At 41.4% G+C, this 26,354-nt stretch overlaps 1 protein-coding gene across 1 annotated transcript; it reads left to right on the top strand.

The window, feature by feature from the left end:
* Positions 1-3,025: 3,025 nt before the first annotated feature.
* Positions 3,026-20,760, top strand: cbx6 (chromobox 6). Its single transcript, NM_001016617.2, has 5 exons — positions 3,026-3,148; positions 7,254-7,297; positions 14,821-14,886; positions 17,084-17,150; positions 19,688-20,760. The coding sequence occupies exons 1-5, from the start codon at positions 3,080-3,082 to the stop codon at positions 20,525-20,527; spliced, it is 1,086 nt and encodes a 361-aa protein (NP_001016617.1). The 5' UTR covers positions 3,026-3,079; the 3' UTR covers positions 20,528-20,760.
* Positions 20,761-26,354: the final 5,594 nt, after the last annotated feature.

The following is a 26,354-nucleotide window of genomic DNA, read 5'->3' as shown; positions in this document are numbered from 1 at the left end:
TGGTTAGGTGACATACAAAAGGGGACTTTATCCTCTACAGGTTTCCATTGGATGGTAGTGGCTTCCATATGCTATTACCCAAAGCTCTCCTGTTGTTTTGTGCTTTTGAGAGAGGTTTGAGTTCACTTAAAGGAACAATAACACTAAAAAATAAAAATGTTTTAAAATAATTAAAATAATATGTACTGTTGCCCTGCACTGGTAAAAGTTGTGTTTTTGCTTCAGAAAGTCTACTGTAGTTAATAGAAATAGCTGTTGTGTAGCCCTGGGGGCAGCCATTTAAATTAAAAAAAAAGGAGAAAAGGCACAGGTTACATAAGAAGATAACAGATAAACTGTGTAGAATACAATGGGAATCTATGCTACTTATCTGTTATCTGCTTAGTAACCTGTGCCTTTTCTCCTTTTTTCAATTTAAATGGCTGCCCCCATGGCTACACAGCAGCTTATTATATAAACTGTAGTAGTGTTTATGAAGTAAACACACAACTTTTACCAGTGCAGGGCAATAGTACAAAATATATTAATTATTTGTATACACTTTCATTTTTTGGTGTTACTGTTCCTTTAAATGCATCAGTTAATTGACTTCATTGTATTTTGCCTGTTTGTACTTGTACGTTTAGAATTGCTTTTTGTTGCAGTCAAGTTTTATTGCATTTGTGAAGAGGCAACATGCTGCTTTTTGTGCTTGAAGCATGATTAAAATAGAATAGAGGGTGGCATTTGGAACACAGAAAAATGCAAATAGTTGTGTTTCAAAAAATGTATGTAATTGCAATCTATGCATTCTGAGGTGCTTGTCATGTATTTTCAAATGCACATAAAATGTGTAAGAGCCCTTATTCATTTGTATAGGAGCAAAAACACCTTAGAATGACTTAAATCTGGGGGAGAGGGATGATAATTGGGAAATGTTATACGTGTATATACACCTGTAGGGGGCTGATAAAGTAGTTACCCTTTATGTTTGCAGGCAGTCCCCTTAAGGGTATACACAGCTAAGTTGGGCCCTAAAGTTAAGAAGGGGTAATTGTTTGCTGAACTTGTGTAAATGTGTGCTCCTGCCAGCTCTATAGCTGACCAGGAGGGGTCATTGTTCTATGGCAGGGGTAGGGAACCTATGGCTCGGGAGTCAGATGTGGCTCTTTTGATGGCTGCATCTGGCTCTCTGCAAAATCATAAATTAAAAAAATAACGAGGGGCGTGGCCTGCACTCGGCGGATAGAAGATGTGTTCTAAGCCTTAGAACACGTCTTCTATCCTCCGAGCGCAGGCTATGCCCTCCTCCACATCGCATCCGGTATCCTTGGCACCCACCCTACCTTGCCCCTGGGCTCGGCGGATAGAAGACGTGTTCTAAGCCTTAGAACACGTCTTCCATCTGCCGAGCGCAGGCCACGCCCTCCTCTGCATCGCATCCAGCATCCTTGGGACCCACCCTCCCTTGCCCCGCAGCATCCGCGGCCAAACATATTGTACGGCTCTCACGGAATTACATTTTAAAATATGTGGTGTTTATGGCTCTCTCAGCCAAAAAGGTTCCCGACCCCTGTTCTATGGTAAAAAGGGAGAAGCTGATAGTGCTCACTCTCTTTCTTCTTGCATTCCAACCCTCTCACCCCCCCCCCCCCCCCACTCCGTTGTTGGATTTCCTATGGAAATCTGCGACAGGGGCTGGGGGCAATTTTTTTTATTAATATAGGCACTCGAGGGCCACCTTCCAGAACCTGATGCCCTGTCACAGGTACCTTATGGTAAATATGCTTGTCTGATATAGTTCAGGGTAATTAGTGAGCAGTCTGATGCACCTAGAAGAAAAGTAGAAGGATTAGAGTGCCGGCTGTACTACCCCAGGATAGGGACTCGCATACAGACTTAAGGTGGCCATACACGCACCGATATTATTGTACGAAACCTCGTTTCGTACGATAATCGGTGCGTGTATGGCATGTCAGCGAGCCGACCGATATCGCAGGAAGCTGCTGAAATCGGTCGGCTCGCCGATCGGCCAAGTTAGAAAATTTTGATCGGGCGCCATAGAAGGCGCCTGACCAAAATTCTCCCTTCAGAGCTGAATCGGCAGAAGGAGGTAGAAATCCTATTGTTTCTACCTCCTTACCTGCCGATTCAGCCCTGAATGGTGTGTGGCGGATCTGACGATGTTTCGTGCGACCGACGGTCGTACGAAACATCGTGAGATCGCCACGTGTATGGCCAGCTTTAGGGTAGATGTGTTCCCACCTAAGTTCCACTTGAAGGGCCTGAAGCTTGGGGTTGAACATTTGCAGGCTGACTATCCCCAGGCTGGTCACTGGCCCCTGATGGATAAACACTTCTGGGAGTTCTATTTGTGAGTACATGCCTAACAATTGTATTGTATTTGTTACAGACTTTCTCTACTCGTGATGTCACTTTCTCCAGATGATGTCACTTTCCGCCTGCACTGAACCCTCTACACCCTCATTCCCCCAGCTCTGCCATCAGATTTCCATAGGTTTCCATTATTTATTTTTCGTTTTTTCTTTTTTCCATAGGCACCGGAGAGAAACCCCCATAAAGCGGCCACCCTTGGGTGCCTGGACAGTGACCTGGGCATCCTTGTTTTTCAGGGGACTGTCTGGGTCAAAACTTTCTGTACAGTTTTCAACATTATGCCATTGGCAGAAATTCTCCTCAATCTCCCTGCCCTTCATGAATAGTTTCATATGCTCCCAAGGTACCTATCACCCAAACACTTTAAAGAAAAAAACACGTTATTACTATTACTTAGCACAAAGTCCGCGAAAGATTAGTTTTTTGTTAGTTCTAAGCCGAGTTTCAATATTTTTAAGGATGTTTGAGGATCCTAAAAAAAAAAATCCTAGTTTGGCTCAAATTAGCGGGCGCGGTTGCCTCTGGGAAGCAGCACTCTCCGCACAGTTTATTAGGGGACGCAGAGATGGGCGTGGTTTGGAAGTTGACAGCAGAAAGAGGCGGGCCCTAGAATAGCGGCAGGGGCGGGTCTGAGCTGAGGTGACAGCGGCCGGGAGAGGAGGAGCTGTCTGCTCGCTTGGTGTTTGCCGGGGGCGCGCTGAACATGGAGCTGTCTGCTGTCGGGGAGCGAGTCTTTGCCGCAGAGTCTATCATGAAGCGCCGTATTAGAAAGGTAAGAACGCGTTAAGGAATGGATGGGTCGGGCGGCACTGTGCGGCGGGCTCCCCGGCGGCTGTGTTTACATGGTTCGTAGCTGCGCTGTCAGCTCCAGCCAGGCAGGCCCCTTCTGCATCGCAATGGCGCTGGTTTGCAGGCGTTAACTCTTTGGGTGCAGGCAGGAGTATGAGCATCCTAGAGCCTAGTATTGCGGCTGGGAAAGGATTTTGCGCCCATAATAATGGCGCACTGTGTCATAGTAGCGAGGTTGGCATCTATATAGATTTACTAATAAATCCATACTGGGAAAATATACTGGGGAGATGGAAAAACCCTCTGCGAGGCGACCGGTAACCGGTCTTACGTGCATATAGACAGGTGCGAGCTGCCCTTAGCGCTAAACTTGCATACAGACAGGTGCGGGTTGCCCTTAGCGCTAAACTTGCATACAGACAGGTGCGGGCTGCCCTTAGCGCTAAACTTGCATACAGACAGGTGCGGGCTGCCCTTAGCGCTAAACTTGCATACAGACAGGTGCGGGCTGCCCTTAGCGCTAAACTTGCATAGAGTCAGCATTAGTAAGTCCGCTAGCGCTGGGCCCCCCCGGAACTAAATCTTCTACTGGGGGTCCCAGTCTGGCAGCTGTGGGAGCAGCTGCATGCAATGCCCATATCCCAGCCTGAGTATCATTTATGGGCAGATTTCCTCTGCATATTACTGCAAGTGCAGCTGAATGCTAATGTTTCCCATGGCTGGAACTTTGGTGTCAGTTAAGGTGAGGGGCACCCAGACCAGCCTGGGGAGCTTGTGTGCACAGGGCAGAGAGTTGTAGTACTACAATAACAGGCAGATACCTGCATGGGTCTAAACACACACACTGAAACTTAGAAGCCATGTTATGTGAGGTCAGGCAGAAGGCTTGAAGAGAGTTGGAAATCCTGATTTAAAGGACTTGTCAACCCCCCAATTTTTTTTTTCTATTAAAAAAAATCCCATAATTCTAAGCAACTTTTCAATATGAATTTATGACAAGTTTTAGTTCTTTAAAAGTTATTTGTAAATGTAATTGCTATTGAAAGCAGCATTTGTTTAACTCCCGGTTATGGCTTTTTAAACAATGTTGCAAAGGTCAGTCTCCTCCGGAAAGTCAGGTCTGTCAGTCTTGTGTTACAGTGTTTCAAATGCCAGAGCCTCAGGGCAGGGAATAGAAAAAGACATAAAAACACTGCTTTTAATAGCAGTTATATATACAAATAACTGAAATGATTTTTTGGGTTAACATGTCCTTTTGGAGGGAGGGAAAGATTCAAAACACCCAACCTGCCCCCTGCCTATACCTGTATTTAGCTACCTGCCCCCTGCCTATACCTGTATTTAGCCACCTGCCCCCTGCCTATACCTGTATTTAGCTACTTGCCACCTGCCCCCTGCCTATACCTGTATTTAGCCACCTGCCCCCTGCCTATACCTGTATTTAGCTACCTGCCACCTGCCCCCTGCCTATACCTGTATTTAGCTACCTGCCACCTGCCCCCTGCCTATACCTGTATTTAGCCACCTGCCCCCTGCCTATACCTGTATTTAGCCACCTGCCCCCTGCCTATACCTGTATTTAGCCACCTGCCCCCTGCCTATACCTCTATTTAGCCACCTGCCCCCTGCCTATACCTGTATTTAGCCACCTGCCCCCTGCCTATACCTCTATTTAGCCACCTGCCTATACCTCTATTTAGCCACCTGCCCATACCCACATAATCCAGTGTGCAGTTGTGGTTGAAGAATTTTCATGAAATGGTCAGTCATTTCAAATGCAGAAGATAATTTCTGCAGAATGGAAATAAAAGAAGTGTCCTTTTGCCCCCTGCCTATACCTGTATTTAGCTACCTGCACCCTGCCTATACCTGTATTTAGCCACCTGCCCCCTGCCTATACCTGTATTTAGCTACCTGCCCCCTGCCTATACCTGTATTTAGCCACCTGCCCCCTGCCTATACCTGTATTTAGCCACCTGCCCCCTGCCTATACCTGTATTTAGCCACCTGCCCCCTGCCTATACCTGTATTTAGCCACCTGCCCCCTGCCTATACCTGTATTTAGCCACCTGCCCCCTGCCTATACCTGTATTTAGCCACCTGCCCCCTGCCTATACCTGTATTTAGCTACCTGCCCCCTGCCTATACCTGTATTTAGCCACCTGCCCCCTGCCTATACCTGTATTTAGCCACCTGCCCCCTGCCTATACCTGTATTTAGCCACCTGCCCCCTGCCTATACCTGTATTTAGCCACCTGCCCCCCTGCCTATACCTGTATTTAGCCACCTGCCCCCTGCCTATACCTGTATTTAGCCACCTGCCTATACCTCTATTTAGCCACCTGCCCCCTGCCTATACCTGTATTTAGCCACCTGCCCCCTGCCTATACCTGTATTTAGCCACCTGCCCCCTGCCTATACCTGTATTTAGCCACCTGCCCCCCTGCCTATACCTGTATTTAGCCACCTGCCCCCTGCCTATACCTGTATTTAGCCACCTGCCTATACCTCTATTTAGCCACCTGCCCCCTGCCTATACCTGTATTTAGCTACCTGCCCCCTGCCTATACCTGTATTTAGCCACCTGCCCCCTGCCTATACCTGTATTTAGCTACCTGCCACCTGCCCCCTGCCTATACCTGTATTTAGCCACCTGCCCCCTGCCTATACCTGTATTTAGCTACCTGCCACCTGCCCCCTGCCTATACCTGTATTTAGCTACCTGCCACCTGCCCCCTGCCTATACCTGTATTTAGCCACCTGCCCCCTGCCTATACCTGTATTTAGCCACCTGCCCCCTGCCTATACCTGTATTTAGCCACCTGCCCCCTGCCTATACCTCTATTTAGCCACCTGCCCCCTGCCTATACCTGTATTTAGCCACCTGCCCCCTGCCTATACCTCTATTTAGCCACCTGCCTATACCTCTATTTAGCCACCTGCCCATACCCACATAATCCAGTGTGCAGTTGTGGTTGAAGAATTTTCATGAAATGGTCAGTCATTTCAAATGCAGAAGATAATTTCTGCAGAATGGAAATAAAAGAAGTGTCCTTTTGCCCCCTGCCTATACCTGTATTTAGCTACCTGCACCCTGCCTATACCTGTATTTAGCCACCTGCCCCCTGCCTATACCTGTATTTAGCTACCTGCCCCCTGCCTATACCTGTATTTAGCCACCTGCCCCCTGCCTATACCTGTATTTAGCCACCTGCCCCCTGCCTATACCTGTATTTAGCCACCTGCCCCCTGCCTATACCTGTATTTAGCCACCTGCCCCCTGCCTATACCTGTATTTAGCCACCTGCCCCCTGCCTATACCTGTATTTAGCCACCTGCCCCCTGCCTATACCTGTATTTAGCTACCTGCCCCCTGCCTATACCTGTATTTAGCCACCTGCCCCCTGCCTATACCTGTATTTAGCCACCTGCCCCCTGCCTATACCTGTATTTAGCCACCTGCCCCCTGCCTATACCTGTATTTAGCCACCTGCCCCCTGCCTATACCTGTATTTAGCCACCTGCCCCCTGCCTATACCTGTATTTAGCTACCTGCCCCCCTGCCTATACCTGTATTTAGCCACCTGCCCCCCTGCCTATACCTGTATTTAGCCACCTGCCCCCTGCCTATACCTGTATTTAGCCACCTGCCTATACCTCTATTTAGCCACCTGCCCCCTGCCTATACCTCTATTTAGCCACCTGCCCATACCCACATAATCCAGTGTGCAGTTGTGGTTGAAGAATTTTCATGAAATGGTCAGTCATTTCAAATGCAGAAGATAATTTCTGCAGAATGGAAATAAAAGAAGTGTCCTTTTGCATTTTCTCTTTTGTCCCATAATGGGTTTAATTTGTGTTCTGGGGATCAAACCTATACTATAGATATGGTAGGTAAAATGTCTGATGCCAATCTTATTAATAGGGAAGATATTTGTTTTTTCATAAAAGGTGGCAAGCCTAGTTTCTGCAGAAATAATCTTGTAGGAGGCTTTAGTCTACATTCTGTGAATTGTTCCTTTTTGTACAAAAAGCAATCTGTGAATGAGAGTTGATCCCAACGCCTGGTTTTCTGTTGTTTTCTACAGGGGCGTATCGAGTATCTGGTGAAATGGAAAGGCTGGGCTATTAAGTAAGTTATTTTTTTAATAATCAGTAAGTTTTGGTTACTTAAATAAACAAGTACAACATATGCATTACATGTGCTATTTATTCAAATATTTCTTATATAGCTGTATTTACTCTTACAGTAGTGGTGCACCAAAATAATATACAGTTGTGACTTCACTCATGTAGTTTTACGTTTACTGTGGTAAACTTACCATGGTAATGCCAATACTTTGTCTTTCAAGCAGATGAACTACAGTACTTCTTACTAAACCGTAAAGGAACCCCCCCCCCCATTTTGTACATGAGCTCAATCAATAGGGCATGTTCTGAGCATATGTTTTGCCTATTGTTTTAATTAAGAAATATCTATGGTTTTTGTTATTTTTGGCACTCAACAGCCATTTTCACTTTAGTACTTCCTGTCACTTCCTGATCCCACAGAAATTCAAAGGAGCTGATAAAAGTAATTGTGTCCACTGGGAGGTCCCTAACAATGAGCTGCTCAGGGGTGATGGCACACGGAAAGTTTTGTTACCAGTCATAAATCTTCTCTAACTTGGGCAACAAAACATCCCTTGTTTACTATCCACCGGCTAACATGCTGATGGGGAAATATATGCAGCGCTTTGGCTTTCCGAAAGTAGCCGGGCGTTTCCTTGGAAGGAGACTTAACATTGCGTATGTTTCACCTCTGGCGATTTGCATGTTAGCCAGTGGAAAGGAAACGGGTAAGGCTGAAGACACACTGAGCTACTAGTAGCAGCTACTTGTCATGGCTACTAAACACCAGAAAATACCCTGCCATAGACAATACTGAGAACTGTCTCTGCTAAAACACACATAGAGACAGCTTTCAGTAAATGATCAGCATTGTCTATTTTGGTAGCCACGACAAGTAGCTGCTACTAGTAGCTCCTTATATCTTCCCTCTAAAACAAGGGATGTTTTTCACCTGTGGTAGCGAATATTTTTTGCAGGTGACAAAACTTCCCATGCCATTAACCCAAAGGCTGCTGCTTAGAATCGGCTGAGGTTTGATTGCAGATAGGGTGCTCCAAACAAAGTGCCCTATTTTAAAAAAAAAAAAAGGGGGGTAAGGTCAGTGAAAAATAACCCAACTTTCAAATGAATGCTTTATGATTGCAACAAATAGGGTTTTTAATTATTTTTTTTTTCAAAAGTTAAAGGAATTGTAACACCAGAAATGAAAATGTTTTAAAGTACATAAAATATAATGTACTGTTGCCTGCTCTGATACAAGTTGTGTGTTTGCTTCAGAAAAGCTACTATAGTTTATATAAATAAGCTGCTGTGTATCCATGGGGGCAGCCATTAAAGCTAGAAGAAGGGAGAAAAGGCACAGGTTACATAGTAGATAACAGATACGCTCTATAGAATACAATAGGAATCGATGCAGCGTATCTGTTATCTGCTATGTAACCTGTGCCTTTTCTCCCTTCTTCTAGCTTGAATGGCTGCCCAGCAGCTTGATTTATATAAACTACTCTAGGGGTTTTAAGGCAAACACACAACTTTTACCAGTGCTGGACAATAGTACATTATATATTAGTTTGATACACTGTCATCTTTTGATGTTACTGTTCCTTTTAAAACAGTGTGCAGTGCCTGAATTATGGAGGGATGGCATCCCACTGTTTCCCTTTCTTCTACTTAACTGGATCCCCTCTGACAGGATGCAAGGTTTCTGAATACTGGAGCTTTTCATTTATTTTTGTTCATTTTTGCTTCAGAGCAACATATCACATGCCCCTTTCCCCAAAACTCCTGCCTCCCTGAGACTAGCACTCCCATCTCCCCAATGTTAGCATTCAGTTATGCACACAGATCAGGCCTGGACTGGGATTCAAAATATCCTTGACATTTTAAATGTATGTGTGATTGGCTCCTCTGTAGCAGCAATAATAGAATTTTGATTCCTGATTGGGTTACATACATGTACCCACCCCCTGTTGGGAAGCTATTAGCTGAGACATGCTGGGATGGGACAAAGTGGAGAATCTAAGTGAATAATGCAAGAAAGAGGCAAAATGGAGGATAACAGATGTCGTATAGCTCAGATACCATTGGTACTGGATATTGCAGGTAGGATAAATGACGCTAGACAGATGACTAAGAAGGTGGAGGAGGATGCATGGAGGTATAGGGACCCATAGGGTTAATATGCCCCTATGGCTTTAAACCTTACACTTCCTTATTCCTTGTTACTGGACAAAGTCCCAGGTATCTATTTTAATATTAGCATGTTGTGCATTATTGGCCCTGGGGCCAAACGATCGAATTATAATGGGGGCAATGGGGCAGTCGATTCGGGGACCGCATCAACGAGCCTATGCAAGGGACCCATATCAGCAGCTACAATTGGCCGTGTATGGGGACCTTTAGTTAGACCATACCCTTCACACACTAATATAGTGTTCAGCAGGGGTGAATCTTCCTCTTTGGCTGCATCTGAAGTTCCACTGAGCCTGGAATAAACAAGGCCCCTGTGAACGAGGATTAGTAAGAGCGAGAGAGAATAACATCTGTAATAGCACTTTATAGGAAAGTTAGATTTAGATAGAAAGAGCAGCTTTCTAGTTCCAACCAGGAGAGATAGCTGAGAGTATGCTACTTTGCAGGCTCTTCTGCCTTAGTAAAGGGACTGCAGTACTGACAAGGGTATCAGGCATAGTCTTCCCCCTGATCCACATCTACTGCAGGGGATCCAGATTTAGGAGGGCTGGGTTAGGGCACAGTGCAGGGTGAAGTGTGGAAATAAGGGATGGTTAATGCCTATATCCACTTATGTTAGTAATTTCTGGCATGTCTGGGGTTAATGCTGATCATTCATCCTGCAGTCATTTCTGGCATGTTTGGGGTTAATGCTGATTCATTTTTGTACTTGCATAATGACATATTTGAGGTGCAAATAAGCAAGCTGGCTGATCATTTTGCAGTAGCATCCATGCTGTCCACGCAGACAAAATGCTATTCTCTGCCTCTTTCCCTCCCACCATCACCACAAGCAATTTACTATTTTGATAGTTGAAAAGATAACAATTATGATGGACCTAGGTAGAGGCTAATTTTGTGCCTTATATCCACCGTCAGTGGGTGTATTCTTTCTGTTAATTTTAATTGTCCAAGAGCAGTTAATACCATGAGTATTCCAGTTGTTCCTCAGTTAATTCTGGCCTGAAATCCAAAGGATGTAGAGAGGGGGCCCCTAGCCACCCTAAGGAGGGTCAGATTTGGCCCCTACACTTACATTTCTGAGCATTGGAACGGGGGTGCATTGCTAATGCAGGGAGTTGGACCCTCTCTCTGTTAGAAGAGAGAAATTCCAAAATTCCAAGTTCAAAGTAATGGCCTTTTGAAACCCCATAAAACTCGCGGGGCACTACCCTCTGTGGCAATTCTGATAACTTGCCCCATGTTATAAGTGCCCTTGGATTGATAGACACTAGTTTCTGTGACAGGCCAAATTTAAACTGTATTTTGAATTCCGTCTTGTAAAAATGTCTACATTTTGTGGCAACCAGATTTGAAATATTTTCTATTAGTAACCATTTGCCATATTTCTTTGTGTTATTGTCTTATTTTGCCACATTATGCAGCACAATGCCATAGGGAAAGCAGCAAAATCCTGATTTCTAAAATATAGAAATACTCTCGTCTTCAGCCCATGCATACTACAACCTCTGTACTGGAATAAGCACATAGATTTTGAAGTTTCATTTTTACACTTTCAAAATAAAATGTTCCATTAGTAACGCAAGCCATACATTGTTTGCACCCACAATATAACTAATGACCACACAGATTATAATAAAATCAGAACTTTCAGTTTTAATGTTATTCGTTTCCTAAAATGAGATGTTACCGGGCATTTTGAGAGTTCCCCAACCCACAATATACCATGTATAACTCACACCTACCCATACATGAAAACTTTCCCATTATATCTGGGCCAACTATGAGTGTACAATCGGATAATAAAAAGAGATATATAATTTTTAAAGAGCAGGGTTTTGATTTTATTGCTTTTTTTTTGCCTGTCCAGATGTCTTGAGCCTGATTCACCATGTGAAACAACACATTTTTTTTTTTTTCAAATGGTTTCAATTAAATTTTTCAGCTGTGGTTACTAAAACTCTCCCACCCCTGAACTTTTATTTACATGAACAAGTAGTTTGCATTTCCCCTCCGTGTCATAATGATTGATAACTCCCACGCAGTAAGACATTTTCATGCTTTATTGCTAAGAAAACAGCCTGATTATAGAGTTTTTCTGCCGCCACTGTAACACCCTTGATCCAGCTGCAGCTATTTACAAAGCTATTCGTCCTGCTCCCTTAGCCCAGATTTAATAAGGGCTAAACAAGGGGAAAAATGCAAATAAAAGATATTCAGATGCAGGTGTCCCAGCTAATCATTAGCCATAATCCTGTGTAGTTGCTGTGAGCAGGGATCTGTGTTGGAGTGGGAAACTGAAGTTAACTGTTATATATTCCTCTGTAGGTAGTTATGGTATTGTTTTGTGTGGGTATAAAATATAATAAAGATAAAATGACAGAAGCACTCTGTGTTAGTACAGTCTTTACTCCATCAAAGGCAAAATTGTGCAGACCTCAACAAGTATGTACACAGTTGTGGAACAAACATTTAGGATTATGCTCATAAGTTATTTAGTATATATATTATCTCACCGAAAGTATAGATGGGCCTGGGTGCTCATGCCCCAGACCTTCAGCTTGAGGGGATCATTTAGGAAATCCAAAAATTGAAAATGGCAGGCACTCCAGGACTTGAAGAAAAAGGTATCAGGCAGTAGACTCCAAAAATTGAAATAAAATCATAAGTTTATTTAATTAACACTAGATGCTACATGGCCTTACGCGTTTCGTACCATATGGTACTTAATCATAGGCTGAATGCAAAGACATAGACAACAAGTATTTAAAGGCAAATTAGCCAATAGCTGTACAAGGTACATATCATGTGTGTCCAATTTACCTTGTACAGCTATTGGCTAGTTTGCCTTTAAATACTTGTTGTCTATGTCTTTGCATTCAGTCTATGATTAAGTACCATACAGTATGAAACGCATAAGGCCATGTAGCATCTAGTGTTAGATGCTACATGGCTAGTGCCTGATACCTTTTTCTTCAAGTCCTGGAGTGCCTGCCATTTTCTATTTTTGGATTTCCTATACACAGTTGTGTTCAGAATAATAGCAGTGGGTTTAAAAAAAGTGAGTAAAGCCCAAATCAATATCTTGAAAATTATCAAATGTGTGTTATTCCTTTACAGAAAGTAAAGAAATGGCAGTAATAGGCTGTTAAAAAAATAATAGCAGTGTCTGCATTCTTGAAACTGTATAAACTGTAAAAAGGTTTCAAGATATTGCTTTCCTTTGAATCACTGAACTAATATTTAGCTGTATAACCACTGTTTCTGAGAACTGCTGCACATCTGTGTTGCATGGAGTCGACCAACTTCTGGTACCTATGAACAGGTATTCCAACCCAAGATGTTGTGTATTTGGGGTAATTGTCTTGTGAAAACCCCATTTCTAAGGCATTTCCTCTTTGGCATAAGGCAACATGACCTCAAGTATTTTGGTGTATTCAAACTGATCCATGATCCTTTGCTAGATTGAATAGGTTATAATAAAAATAGGAACATGAATTGGTTATGATAAAACGTATTGATATCAAATATTGCTGACTATGCCACTCTGTACCATTTCATCCATCTGCCTTTTTTCTACAAAAATATTTATGCTGCTTTGTTTGTTACCTGTAGGTTAGCATGCTGATTTGGGTGGGTCCCAATTAAATATATTTCCATGGATGGTATTGTTGACTTACCCATATCTGCTTGGTCAGCCACATAGAGGTCGGCATTTCTCAAGGATAGTGCATTGGCTCTGTAAACTTCTTTCTACTCCAGATCAATTTTACAAAAGCCTTCATTAAATGCCCACTATTGTTGCCTCTAAATGTGGGTTTTGATCCATTTCCAAGTTTTGGAAAGCCTTGGCATCAGGTTGCACTTCATCATACTTTTCTTAGAGCAGTTGTCTCATGGGAAGGATGAGGTTTTGTTGCAATAGTTAGGAATAGGTTTTCATTATTGTCGGGTAGACATTGAGCTGGTGGAACACAGAAAGCAATCCATAGTAACATTTAGGAAGTGTTGGGAGTAATTTAGCATTCTAGCTTTAACAGAATTGGACAGAAAGCTTTTGCCCATTAACCTGCCCATATATGTAACTCTGAGATAATAAACTGGAACTCTGGAAACCCTGAGCAATTTCTAATTATTTAGTTGAAGATACCAAAAGGGAGTTGGGGGGGGCATTGTCTGGGAGTTTAACTAGTGTTCTTTAGGGCAATGACACATGGGAAGTTTTGCAGCAAGACTTAAAAAAAAAAATGCAACTTCTGGCCACTAATTTCCCTGCGGCGATCTGGCCGCTCCCTTGCAATTTCCCATGATCAAGCCCGATAGCTGTGAGTAAGATGTTCTACTTGCGCCTATCCCAATGTTAGTTTATGCCAAGGCATTTTCAGATAGATTTGTAACCAAAAGTACCAATTTTTTTTTTGTAACGCTCCCCATGTCCCCATGAATCTCCTCATGTGTCATTGCCCATAATCTAAATCTAAACTTAGTCCAGGGTTTTCTGAGCCAGTTTAAAATCTCCAACTGTATCTATCACATAGTCATAAGCCTCTCTCCCTGTGCCTCCTATATAGTGAACTGCAGTATTATGGAGGTTTTTTTCCTATAATTTTATAGGGCCACATATTTCCACAGCGCTTTACAGAGATTATTCATCAGTTCCTGCCCCAGTGGAGCTTACAATCTAAAGTCCCTATTACATTCACACACTTTCATACATTTAAGCTGCCCGTATGTTTCTGGAATGTGGGAGGAAACACACTCAAACAAGAGGAGAACATACAAACTCCTTGCAGATAGAGTCAATCTGAAATCTAACGCAGGACCCCAGCGCTGCAAGGACAGACATGCTTGCCACTCAACCACCATGCTTACACAAGTTACTTTACCTTTTTCAGTATAATAACTGTGGACTTCAAAAATAGGTCTTTGATCAGGACTTATGAAGTGCCCACTTTTTTCTCTGTGCTTTCTGGCAATATCTGATGTTTTCTTCTCAACGAATCTGCTTCTCTCTGCCACTGTTGTGGCAGCTTATCTGACTTTGTATGGGGCCCTCCGAAGGCCTCCCCAACCAATATCTGGCCAAAAATTTGCTAGATGTCGATTGGGCAGGCTTGATTTTTCTGTCGGATCGAGGACCTCATCAGCTCATTAATGTGATAAGATTTTCTCATTTGGTGTAATATTTTCAGGGCCACCAATAAAGTTTGGACATTGTATAGTGCCACTGTAAACTGATAAGATGCTGCAAAGATACCCTAAGAAGCATTGGCATCATGGTAGATAACAGCAAGTCTGTGTGAGTATTGTGTTTATGCTGCATACATTTCTGATATTTATGTTCTTTTGCAGATACAGCACTTGGGAGCCAGAAGAGAACATCTTGGATTCCCGCCTTATTGTAGCTTTTGAGCAGAAGTAAGAATGTTTCTGTTCTTTCCCTCACTTACCTCATATAGTTCTATTAAAGCATAATGTCTGCATTACCCTACAGCTACTGTAAATACTAAGAAACGCTTGGATTAATGAACGATTATAGATGCTGAATTGCACAAGTCAGGTACCAATAGAAAGCAGCAGTTTGTTTCTATGAAAGGAAAAGGAAAGACAGGAAAAGTGCTAACTTGCACTACTGCTGTTTTATGTAGCATCCAGTGTTAGTAAATGAGCTCTAATTGCTCCTGTGCTGACAATGGGTGGGGTTTTGTGTCTGCAACAAAATAAATATACAGAAAGAGGTCTTCTGTTTCACTAAAAATACAGTACTTTAATAGTGCTGATTAAGAGTACAGGTATGGAATCTTTATCCGGAAACCATTTATCCAAAATCTGCCCAGTTACAAGGAGGCCATCTCCCATAGACTGCTTTTTTAACAAAGAGTTCAGTTTATTAAAAATTATTTAGCATTTTCTATAATAACATTACCTTCTACTAGAATCTAACTAAGATATTATTATGAATTCATATTTGTGGCAAACAATCCTGTTGTGTTTATTTAATGTTTGAATGATTTTTTTGTAGACTTAAGGAATGGTGATCTACATAACACAAAGATCCCTTATCCAGAAAGCCCAAGGCTCCAAGCATTACAATTAACATGTCCCATATCAGTACCACGGATATTTGTGCAATGCAGAGTTATGCTGTATGTTCTATCATTTTTACACCAAGTCTCTGTTCTTCTGATCTATGATTATTTTAACTGTCTTACATAACGGGGCACATTTACTAAGCAATATAGAGAAACAAAATCAAATTTTTTTTTTTTTACTTCTAGATATTTTCAAGATGTAAACTTGGATTTTTACCAGTACTCGGTTTTTCCAATATTGTTTCTTGAAAAATTCGAGTTTTTAGAAATAACTCCCATAATTCGAGATTTATTAACGTTTACTTAACTTTTTTTGGCAAAAAAAAATTTCAGCAGGTTTGACCTGTCGTGTCTGCCATTAAGTCCTATTGAGGCTTACAATGGTAGAGGAATAAAATAGTCTGTTACAGCCTGACACATTTTTAAGGGGACGTTAATCCCATCATTGTTTTCTATTTCACCCATTTTCAAGTGAAACTTAAACACATTATTGTTTTCCGAGAATGAGTGCCAATGTTCCTAAAATGGCTGCTGGAGCAATTCCTGTATGGGGAAAATAAAGAGGATTCATGGAAACGAATGACTTTTAACGAAACTTTCAGCTCGAAAAATTTGTGATTTTCGAACGTAAACTCGAAATTTTTGTACAACCAATAACCGCATTATCGTGACATTTTATAAATATAACAATGATCACGTTTAATTTGAATTTATACCATGTTGAGTATACAACTAATTTTAGTAAATCAGCCCCTTAAACTTTTAAATAGCTGGCCATGGCAAGAGAAACAGGGCTGATGTCCCCTGCAAATCTGTGCATGCTGCTTTTGTTTCTCATTTCTATGGCAGTTGCAGGGCAGCTGATATTCTTATGCTAATAAGAAAATTATGGCACTAGACCTGTAAAGCTTCAGTAAGGTTCAACACTACTAATATACAGCCCTATGTGGGTACAGGTATGGGACCTGTTATCCAGAATGCTCGGGACCTGGAGTTTTCCCAATAAGAAATCTTTCTGTAATTTCGATCTCCATAACTTGAGCTAAAAATCATATAAATATTGAATAAACCTAATAGGCTTGTATTGCCTCCAATAAGGATTAATTATATCTTAGTTGGGATCAAGTACAGGTACTCTTTTATTATTACAGAGAAAAAGGAAATCATTTTTAAAAATTAGAATTATTTGCTTATAATGAAGTCTATGGGAGATAGCCTTTCTGTAATTTGGAACCTTCTGGATAATGGTTTTCCGGATAAGGGGTCCCATACCTGTACAGACATGGATCTCTTATTTACCACGGATCCACTTTGTCTCCCAAGTCTTTGGGCCAGAGTAGCTGCTCTTTCACCCGGAGTTGCAGAATGATGAGCTAAACTGGGCAATATCTGTCATGGGGGGCGGAAGGGAATGAGGGAATCTTCAGTCTCATAAGTCTCATATTAGGAAAAAATTACAGCAGCCTTCAACCTGTATGAAATGTGTTCCACCTTTCCTTATGTGCTTCTTTTTAAACAAACAGGGAGAGGGAACAGGAAATTTATGGACCGAAGAAACGAGGCCCTAAACCAAAAACATTCCTTATGAAGGTAATTGTATGCATGTATGTATAACTTTATAAAGCGCTACTTATGTACGCAGCGCTGTACAGTAGAATACATTAATATAAACAGGGGTATTAAAATAGATAAATACAAAGTATTACAATAAGTACAAATAAATAAAAGATACAATTGTAATAAGTTAAGAGTCAGACACAAGAGGATGGAGGTCCCTTCCCTGTAGAGCTTACAATCTATATGGGAGGGTAACTTACAGACACAAATAGGCAAATATAAGTGCTGTAGGTCACAGTGGGTGACATTACAATATAAGTGCTAGTTCCCTGGTCAGGTGCTGGGTGAGTGCTCCAAAAGGTAGTCTTTTAGTTTGGTTTTAAAAAGACTGAGGGAGGATTCTCTCCGGAGGAAATCAAGGAGGCATTCCAAATGTAAGGGGCAGAAAGGTTTAAGGCGGGAAACGGCAGTATTAGTGGCGGGGCGCAACCAAACGATTGCTCTGCAAGGAACGAAGGAGTCGGCCAGGAACGTACGGAGACACAAGGGAAGAGATGTAGTGAGGAGCAGAGGAATGGAGGGCTTTGAAGGTTAAGAGAAGGAGTTTGTAAAATATTCTTTGTTTAATAGGAAGCCACGATAAGGACTTTAGCAGGGGAAGGGCCTGAACTCTCTTGGATGAGAGGAGGAGAATTCTGGCAGCAGTGTTTAATATAGACTGTAGGGGGGAAAGATGGGAGTTAGGGAGGCCGATTAGTAGCAGGTTACAGTAGCCAAGTCGGGATAGGATGAGAGCATGCATGAGCAGCCTAGCTGTTGCAGTAGAGAGAAAGGGACAGATTTTGGCAATATTGCATAAGAAAAAGTGACAGGTTTTGACAGTGGTGTTTATATGGTCAGAGAAGGAGACACAGGAGTCAAAGATCACCCCCAAACAACGCGCCGAATCAACCGGGTTGATGAGGGTGCCTTCAATAGAGATAGAGAAGGGGGGGTAGGACCAAGCTTAGGCGGAAAGATCATTAGTTCAGTTTTTGTTAGGTTCAGTTTGAGGTGGCGTTGGTTCATCCAAGTGGAGATAGCCAGGAGGCAGTTAGAGATTTGAATCTGTTTCGACTGTTAACGAAGGGGTCGAAAAGTAAATTTGAGTATCATCAGCATACAGATGGTATTTAAAGCCAAATGAACGGATAAGATCTCCCAAAGACAGCGTGTAAAGGGAGAACAACAACAGCCCAAGTGCAGAGCCTTGGGGTACCCCCACATTAAGTGCAGAGCCTTGGGGTACCCCCACATTAAGTGCAGAGCCTTGGGGTACCCCCACATTAAGTGCAGAGCCTTGGGGTACCCCCAACATTAAGTGCAGAGCCTTGGGGTACCCCCACATTAAATGCAGAGCCTTGGGGTACCCCCACATTAAAAGGAACTGGAGATGAGGTGGTGTTAGAATAGGAGACAGTGAATAAACGGTTAGAGAGGTAAGAAGGGATCCAGGAGATCCAGGATGCAGCCTGACTACGGAGACCAATTGAATGCAGAATCTGCATCAGGAGGGAGTGGTCAACCATATCAAACGCAGCCGATAGATCTCCTTAAAACTTTAACTCACGGTGTCTAATAGAAATTAAGAAAAGGATATAAACACTTCTTAATAAACATTGAAGGACTAGCGAAGGCCAGCAACCTTGTTGGGTCCCCATGTGACCCTATTGCTTACCCTGAATCGCCTAGTTTCTGTTCTTTGCCATGAGCTTCATGCAATTGCATAGATCAACCAAGCCAGCAGCAAAAATTCATATGCCTTTTGCTTTAATTTAATTTGATTGCACTGTGCCCACACTGGGGAGCCAGCAAGAGGGGCACCCTACAGACTGCACCCCCTTAGGCTATTTAGCTTTCCATGACCTTTAAAATTTGTTTTGTTCTGATTTCTTATTTCCTGCTGGAATCCACTACTTCTTCTTGTTTCCCCTTTTATCTGCTATCTAAGGCTGTAATTGATACAGGCCCACCAATTAGGATGCAAGAGAGTCCTATTTGAATTGTATTAAAAAGTCTCTCTCCCTGCAGCTGATGGAAAATGTTTATTGGCTTTGATGCTGAGAAAAAAAGCAGAAAATGTGGTTTTATACTATATGTCTATCACTGCTGAAATGAGACATTACAAGGTCAGCAGTGCCACAGGCAGGGTTTTATTTGTGCTCAAAACCTCAGGAAAGTGTTTCATTAATTTAGTGTGCAAAACAAAAGTACAGAGTGCTGAGAGATAAAGAATACAAGGAAGATCACTGTGGTAGAAGAATCCTGCATATTCAATTTTAATCATTTGATCCTCCAGCACTCAAACACAGAGAAGCACATGTAAATAAAGCAAATGACAATCTGCCATCATTGAAAAGATATATGAAAATATTGTTAGAATTGCTCAGAGTAGGTATAAAGATGTAATTAATATCCCATCTTAAGGTTTATATCCCCTTTAATTGAAGTTACGTTTCTAGTAAATAATCATCAAGTGTTTGGCTAAAAATATTTCTGTTGATGCGTATTTGTAATGTCCTTATTAACAGGCCAGAGCACAGGCTGAAGCCCTGCGACTGAACGATGTTCATTTTACCATGAAGCCTGGGTCCAGCCCCTCCCCAAAGTTGCACTCCAGCGCAGCAGTACATCGTTTAAAAAAAGACATCCGCCGCTGCCACAGCATGTCTCGTCGTCCACTCCCTCGCCCAGATCCCACCGCACCGTCTGGAACAGGCTCCGGCATGCGCCCTCCTGTTTCACCTTTTTCTGAAACAGTGCGCATCATCAATCGCAAGGCCAAGCCTAGAGAGCCAAAAAGAAACCGCATCATCCTTAACCTTAAAGTCATAGACAAAGGAACAAAGGCTCCTCTGGGTCGCCCGAAAATTCCCTCCCGAAATCGGGTGATTGGTAAAAGTAAAAAGTACAGCGAAAGTATGCTACGCAATCAGATACGCCATCTTAAGTATGGGGCATTTTCTCTTTATAATAATCCGGCTCTTCAGGATCCTGGGGCGGCTAAAGATGGTGATGAGGCTACCCAAGAAGGCCTGGCTGATGACAGCTCTAGTACCTCTGGGTGCCCCTCTCCAGCACCATCTGATGACCGCCCACCCAAGCTTATGCCTGAGACCCTCAGTCCTGCTGTTCCAGATTGGCGAGAGTCTGAGGCCTTGGATCTGTCAATTCCCCCAGAGTCCTCTGCAAGCAAGCGTGGTCAAGGAGAACCCGAAGAGTCTGATGTTGATGAGACTGGGGACTGGCGTCCAGACATGTCTCCTTGCTCCAACGTAGTGGTGACAGATGTCACAAGCAATTTGTTAACCGTCACCATAAAGGAATTCTGCAATGCTCAAGACTTCGAGAAAGTCGCTACCAGCAAATAAGTGCAGAAAGAGAAAGAAAGACCCTCACTTAAGAAGAGCAGGGAGATATGGGCCCTGACATGTAACAGTTCACTCACTCATACCAACTGAAGCTACACCACCCTTTCCACAAGAGGTCTATATTTGATAGGTGCTACTCTAAAAAATGTAATATTGGTGCTTACATTTCTTTGTGTCTGATAACTTGTTCTAAATAGTACATTTTCTGTAACATTTTTAAGAGGGACAGAAAAGAAAAAAAACAAAAAAGTGCACAATCCCATCCCCAAAGCTGGCTTTTAACTTTCTAAAACCACATACCTTACTGCAACCCTATCCTTTCTTGCCATTTGAGGGGCAGCAAAAACACAATTTATACATCAAACATATCTGTGAAACAGTGGGTCGTGGGAGTAGTATAATGGTTGTACAGTAAAGACAGTACCAGCCAACTTTAATGTTATGTGAAACCGTGGCATCTGAGCAAGATTGCAGCAATATATATGGATATAGATATATATATAAATATATATATATATATATAAAGCTTGGAAATATTTATTTAAAATAATAACCAATAATTTAGCTGCAAAAAGCCACTGGCATTTGTATCTATGATAGTCAATATATTTCTTGAAAAACGTAGAAGCTTAAACTATAAAAAGGTGAAAATCTTGAATAATTTATTTAAAATATTAATCTTGATATAAATGCAAAGTGAAGTTTTTAAAATGATGGGCATATGTTAGTGGCTGCCATTAAATTTAAGGAGGTTTGCAGTATCCTAGCCCAGTTGACCAAGTGCCATAGCAAAAGTTACAAGCTGTATACATTTCATAAGTCTTGTTGGTAGAATATTTATGGCACGCCTGCTGATTGGTTTCAAATAATTATTAGAGTTCATTTAAAGCGTACTAACCCTGAGTACCTTTGGGCAAGGGGTGCAACCCATAGCACCACATTAGCAAGTAGCTTTAATCAATCTTCTGCAGGTTGCTAAATCTCTGGTTGCTATGTGCTACTGCACTGGGAAAAGTTTGCAAAGTGTTAGTAAATAAGTTCCTGGAACATATGGTACAACGTAACAGGCCCTGCCACTTCCATTGATTTGTTTAGGGAAGCTGCAGGGCTGTCCATACAGAGGGCAAGGGTCTACTGACCTCCCAAGTCGAATGTTTAGATCTCATGCAATTTGCCTTCTGCATAGAGCTATGTTATGTTATACAGATCTATTGAAATACTTCATCCCGTTACAGGTCTGTTGATGACCCCATATACATCCCAGCCTCATGTATGTGTTTGAATTTTTTTCAGTCTAACTGACCAATCGTTAGTCTGTGCCTGGACAGATTAGTCATTTTAAGCTATAATGGTTTTTTTCCAGTTTTCTTCAGACAAAACAAATTTGAAAATGTGAATGGTTCACTTCAGATTGTTTGAGTGAATGCACTTTTAACTACTTACATTTCAGTTATGAAAAAGCTAGTACAAGTCATGGCAGGATTCAGATTCCTCCATATGTCTCATCTTCCGAGTGCTTTATTCTGGTGCTAACCCCTGTTTATCCTTTCTTAACCAACAGACAGTTGAACATTTTTCTTCCATGTTTTTTACTTTTTTTTTTTATCTTGTAAATGAAACTCACTCAGCTTTTCAATGCAACACATGCAAGGCGACATTAAGCAGTATCTGTTTCTGAACCATAAATATTTTCCAGATACTGAAGAAAACAAATGCACTTGTTTTATATAGGTACAAAATAGCAGCATAGGGTAAAGTAGTTTGATTGTATTTGCCATTGGTGCTCTTACTGCAGTTTAGCAGTGTCGGGCGGATAGATGCATGGTGCCATGTAGGCCTTCCTTGAACCACAACAAAGGTGACTGGAACAACCAGAGATTGTGTTAAAAAATTGTTATAAATTAATAGTTTAAGTATTTTGTCAGTAGGTGCCTATAGAGTTACCTTTGTCTTGCAATTGTTTATATAAACCTGAACTTGAAGGTTGCCATCTTTCTTGTTCAGTTGGAATGGTCTGTTAAGGTTTGCTGCCAAGTAGTAAATATTCCTTATTAACTATGTGCTTGCTGTGTCTTTCCATAGCGGCCCATTTAATATGGATATTTTATGGCCTTTTTTGCTAAGTTTCATCTATATGTTACAATATGTTTCAATTCTTGTTAAAGTGCAATGAATAATACAACTACAATTTATATATTATTGTAGTTGTATTGTAGTTGTATTGTATTGTAGTTGCACTTTAACAAGAATTGAAAAAGGGTGAAGCTTAGCAAAAAGGGCCATATCCATATTAAATAGACCTCTATGTAAAAACACAGCAAGCACATAGTTAATAACGAATATTTACTTTGGCAATAAAGCCAGTAATCTATAGGGTTATTGCCAATGTTGTAATAACTGATGGGGCTACAGAAAAGGGGAAACAAAGAAAGCTAAGAGAGGGGGAAAGGGGAATGAAGGGGTGGGGGAGTACTTTTTATTTTGCCTTTAGAAGATCTCACTATTGAGCATTTTCAGTTATGATTGCTGGTTAATTATTTTGTATAGTTTTGCAGAACTCTGTATATGAATGGTTCTGGTATTACGAGGTAGATGTCGGTGCAGCCTGGCCAGTTGAAACAGGGCATTGGGTTGGTGTTAATCAAAGACAAAATTCAGTGTAGCGCACCAAACTAAAGTATCTAGTGCAGGGGTGGCCAAAACGTTGATCACGGTCCTCCAGCCGATCCCCCATGGAATTCTGGTGGACCGCGTTGAAGTCAGGAAGTGCGGCGGTTCTGGTTATTGGGTATGTGTACGTATGCTGCGTCACGTACTTACATGGGGAGGAGTCAGAAGTCACTCGCCGCGGGAAAAAATCTGGGCACCCCTGATCTAGTGCTTCAATGGCTCCAATTGTACAGAAAATAAGGCAGTACTGGTCTCAAAGCTCAAAGTACCTATACTGATTGCCTTAAGGAAAAATAAATGGCATTATATTTTGGTGGCAAGAAGAAAATTCTACATGGAACTAAGATTGCGTCCAGGAAACTATTTATGTTTTTGAAGTAGCCAAGAAACCTTAAAGGTTGTTTTTCCTTTATAGTAGTCTCTCTAGTTTATTTTCCATTTCCCAGATATGCACTTTTTTTTTTTTTAAGTCCCCTTGCTCCATTTTAGCACAATGTATATGTCTAATAAAGTGTGCATTGTAGGTAGTTCCTAGGTCATCTGAGACATTGCACTTTTCCATCTCTCCTCCACTGATTCTAGCAAGGGCCTGGTTTAAAGAAGATACTGATATTGCCCACAAGAGAAGGTATGTGGAATGGGATACATACTATCTGTGCACTTTTTGTATTTATCTTTAGACAGACATTTAGCTTTTACCTTCATTAGGAACAGCCATTGTATTATTTTTATGACCCCAGTATAGAGAACACCTATTTGTTAATATTCTAGATTATGTGCAAGAATAAGATGTCGTCGAATAATCACAGTAAACTAAAATATTTATTTGATCAGTTGATGTATCAATGAAATGTTAGAGATTTGACATCCTCATAGAGAGCTGGGTATACAGCATCCTTATACATATTTATTAACTGGGCATTTAATTGATGAAATGTATTTTGTTCAACTCTGAGTCCAAGGTATGAGTTAAAAACCAAAGCCTTGGATTCTGTCCGGTACTCCATTTGGGCTAAAAGTACATGTTCATTAAGAGTTTGAGAAGCTGCACTTTTACAGATGGCTCGGAAGCTAATGGGCCGACTTCTCGCCCGCTTCCCTTCTGCTACAGAAGAAAGCTATTTGCTCTGATGTCTCTCGACTTCAGTTTACTCTCCTGCGGATGACACTTTTTGTTTAGCAAAAGGTTTTATCAAATTGCTAATTGTGACGTACGTGATTGCTATGTGAAAGCGTTTTTTATGCACGTTAGATGTTACAATAGAGCATAGAAAGAAAATAACCAATCGGATTGTATTTATGGTGGGGGGTTGTTTGAGGGTTACAGATGGTCAATTTTGCACTGTTCATTTGATAGAACCCACGGCAAGTGTTCAAGCTGTTCCCTTGGGTTATAACCGTTAAAATATGAAAGTATTTAACCCATTCTACTGCAGGCATAGCAGAGAAATATGGTTATATATGCTAGTCTTTCTATCCGTAACTCTTTATGACTTGCTAGCGTTTCATTGAACTACAACATGTACGCACTGTACACCTGGGTAATCATTTCCCATAACGTAACAGCTCTGCATTAGTGTTTAGCCAGCTCATACATATATACGCTCTGCTAGGGGATGCTACTGAGCCCCTCGTGTTGCTATAGTAACGTTTGACGTCCGTTGCTCTATTGCATGTGAACCAAAGGATTTGTAGGCAGAACATAGAGAATAATTTGCCACAATTTACACAGAATTGTTTATAATGCACAGATTCTTCATGCTCATCTGAGTGAATGTCAGATGTCTGCTCGGGCATTAAGGATCTTTAAATCAGGCTTTGTAAAGCCATGGAAGCTAATTGGTTTATTAGAATATAAGGGTGCTATACACGTTTTATTAGTTAAATATAAGGATATTTCTTTTTTTTTTTTTAATCATTTGGGCATTTTGACATATAAATACTTTCTTTGGAAGGTGTATATTATTTCACTTAATTTTACACTTTGATTGCATGTGTGGCCATATACAGTATATTCATTTAAAAAACATTATTAGCAATTATACCTTCATAAATCTTTAAATGCCCCTGTAGGTAGCTGATCTAATGAGAATAAGCAAAATCTAAGGAATTATTCATTTATTTGTTCGTCAGTATCCGGTACCAAGGGGAAAAAAAGCGTTCCCTTTTTTAACCCTTGTATAATAATATCCTATTATTGGTCATTTAAACCAGAATTTCATTTTTGTATGAAAAGCTCAAAGTATGATTTTGTTCCTATTTTATAAATAATGGTGCTTTTTATGGTTGTAATGTCCCTTTGTCATTTTCCCACACTGTGAAATTGTTACTGATTTGCTGGGTGAGCTGTAGGGCAGAAGACATTTCATAAACATAGATAAATGGACAGAAGTAGCAGTTTAGTGTTACATGGATGTTAAGCGGCAAAAGTGTTGATTAGGGAAACCAAACCTCAATGTAGCGTATGTCTATTTAATTGCACAGTAAGTAAGCTGCAGTGTTGCCATACTGGATGCACAATAGTGGTGCTAACTCATTTCTTTTGTTTATTTGAGAGGTTTCGACGTGACAGGTCAGCGACCCAAATAGGAAGTAAATATGCAAGCTTTTTGTTAAATGCGCTGAAGGCAAACACCGTTTTGTTCCCCTAACCCCTATGCAATAAGCTACAGCTTTTCCTGTATAATTATTGGTGCAGCCAAAGCTATGCTGGTAGCATGGGAATAATTGCTCACATCCTCCTCTGCTGAGAGCAGATCCAAGCAAGACCAACTCTGTGCTGCTACATCTCTTAATGCTTGGGTGTCTTGGATCCCATTTAATTCGCTTGTCGCCATTTACTCTATATCTGTGCTGTGATCATGCTTCATTTCTCTAGCCGGTGCTACTGTAGATGTCTACAATATACACGCTAAATGCTAAGTACAGTCAGCCTGTATATGCGCCATAGTTATTTCCACTGTTTATAAATAAACCATAATATTCATTTTCCCTTTTGTGTTCACAAAGACTTACTGGTATTTCTGTACATTGTTTTAAAGCAGAAAAAAGCCAGAAGATTTCACATCCCTTATAAGGTTTCAGCTATACAGATCCGCAGTTCCAACCAATCGTCATGAATTCATTTGGTGGATGCTAAGGGGCTAATTTATCAATG

Source organism: Xenopus tropicalis, chromosome 4 (genome assembly GCF_000004195.4).
Source record: "Xenopus tropicalis strain Nigerian chromosome 4, UCB_Xtro_10.0, whole genome shotgun sequence".
NCBI classification, from domain to species: Eukaryota; Metazoa; Chordata; class Amphibia; order Anura; family Pipidae; genus Xenopus; species Xenopus tropicalis.
Note: the sequence above shows the minus strand (reverse complement) of the source record. Positions and strands in the feature narration are given on the sequence as shown.

Excerpts from the sequence above, each read along its gene's own strand:
- cbx6 (NM_001016617.2), top strand. The coding sequence starts at position 3,080 with ATGGAGCTGTCTGCTGTCGGGGAGCGAGTCTTTGCCGCAGAGTCTATC. Across the intron at positions 3,149-7,253 it reads TGAAGCGCCGTATTAGAAAG|GGGCGTATCGAGTATCTGGT; the intron begins GTAAGAACGCGT and ends TGTTTTCTACAG. Across the intron at positions 17,151-19,687 it reads CAAAAACATTCCTTATGAAG|GCCAGAGCACAGGCTGAAGC; the intron begins GTAATTGTATGC and ends CCTTATTAACAG.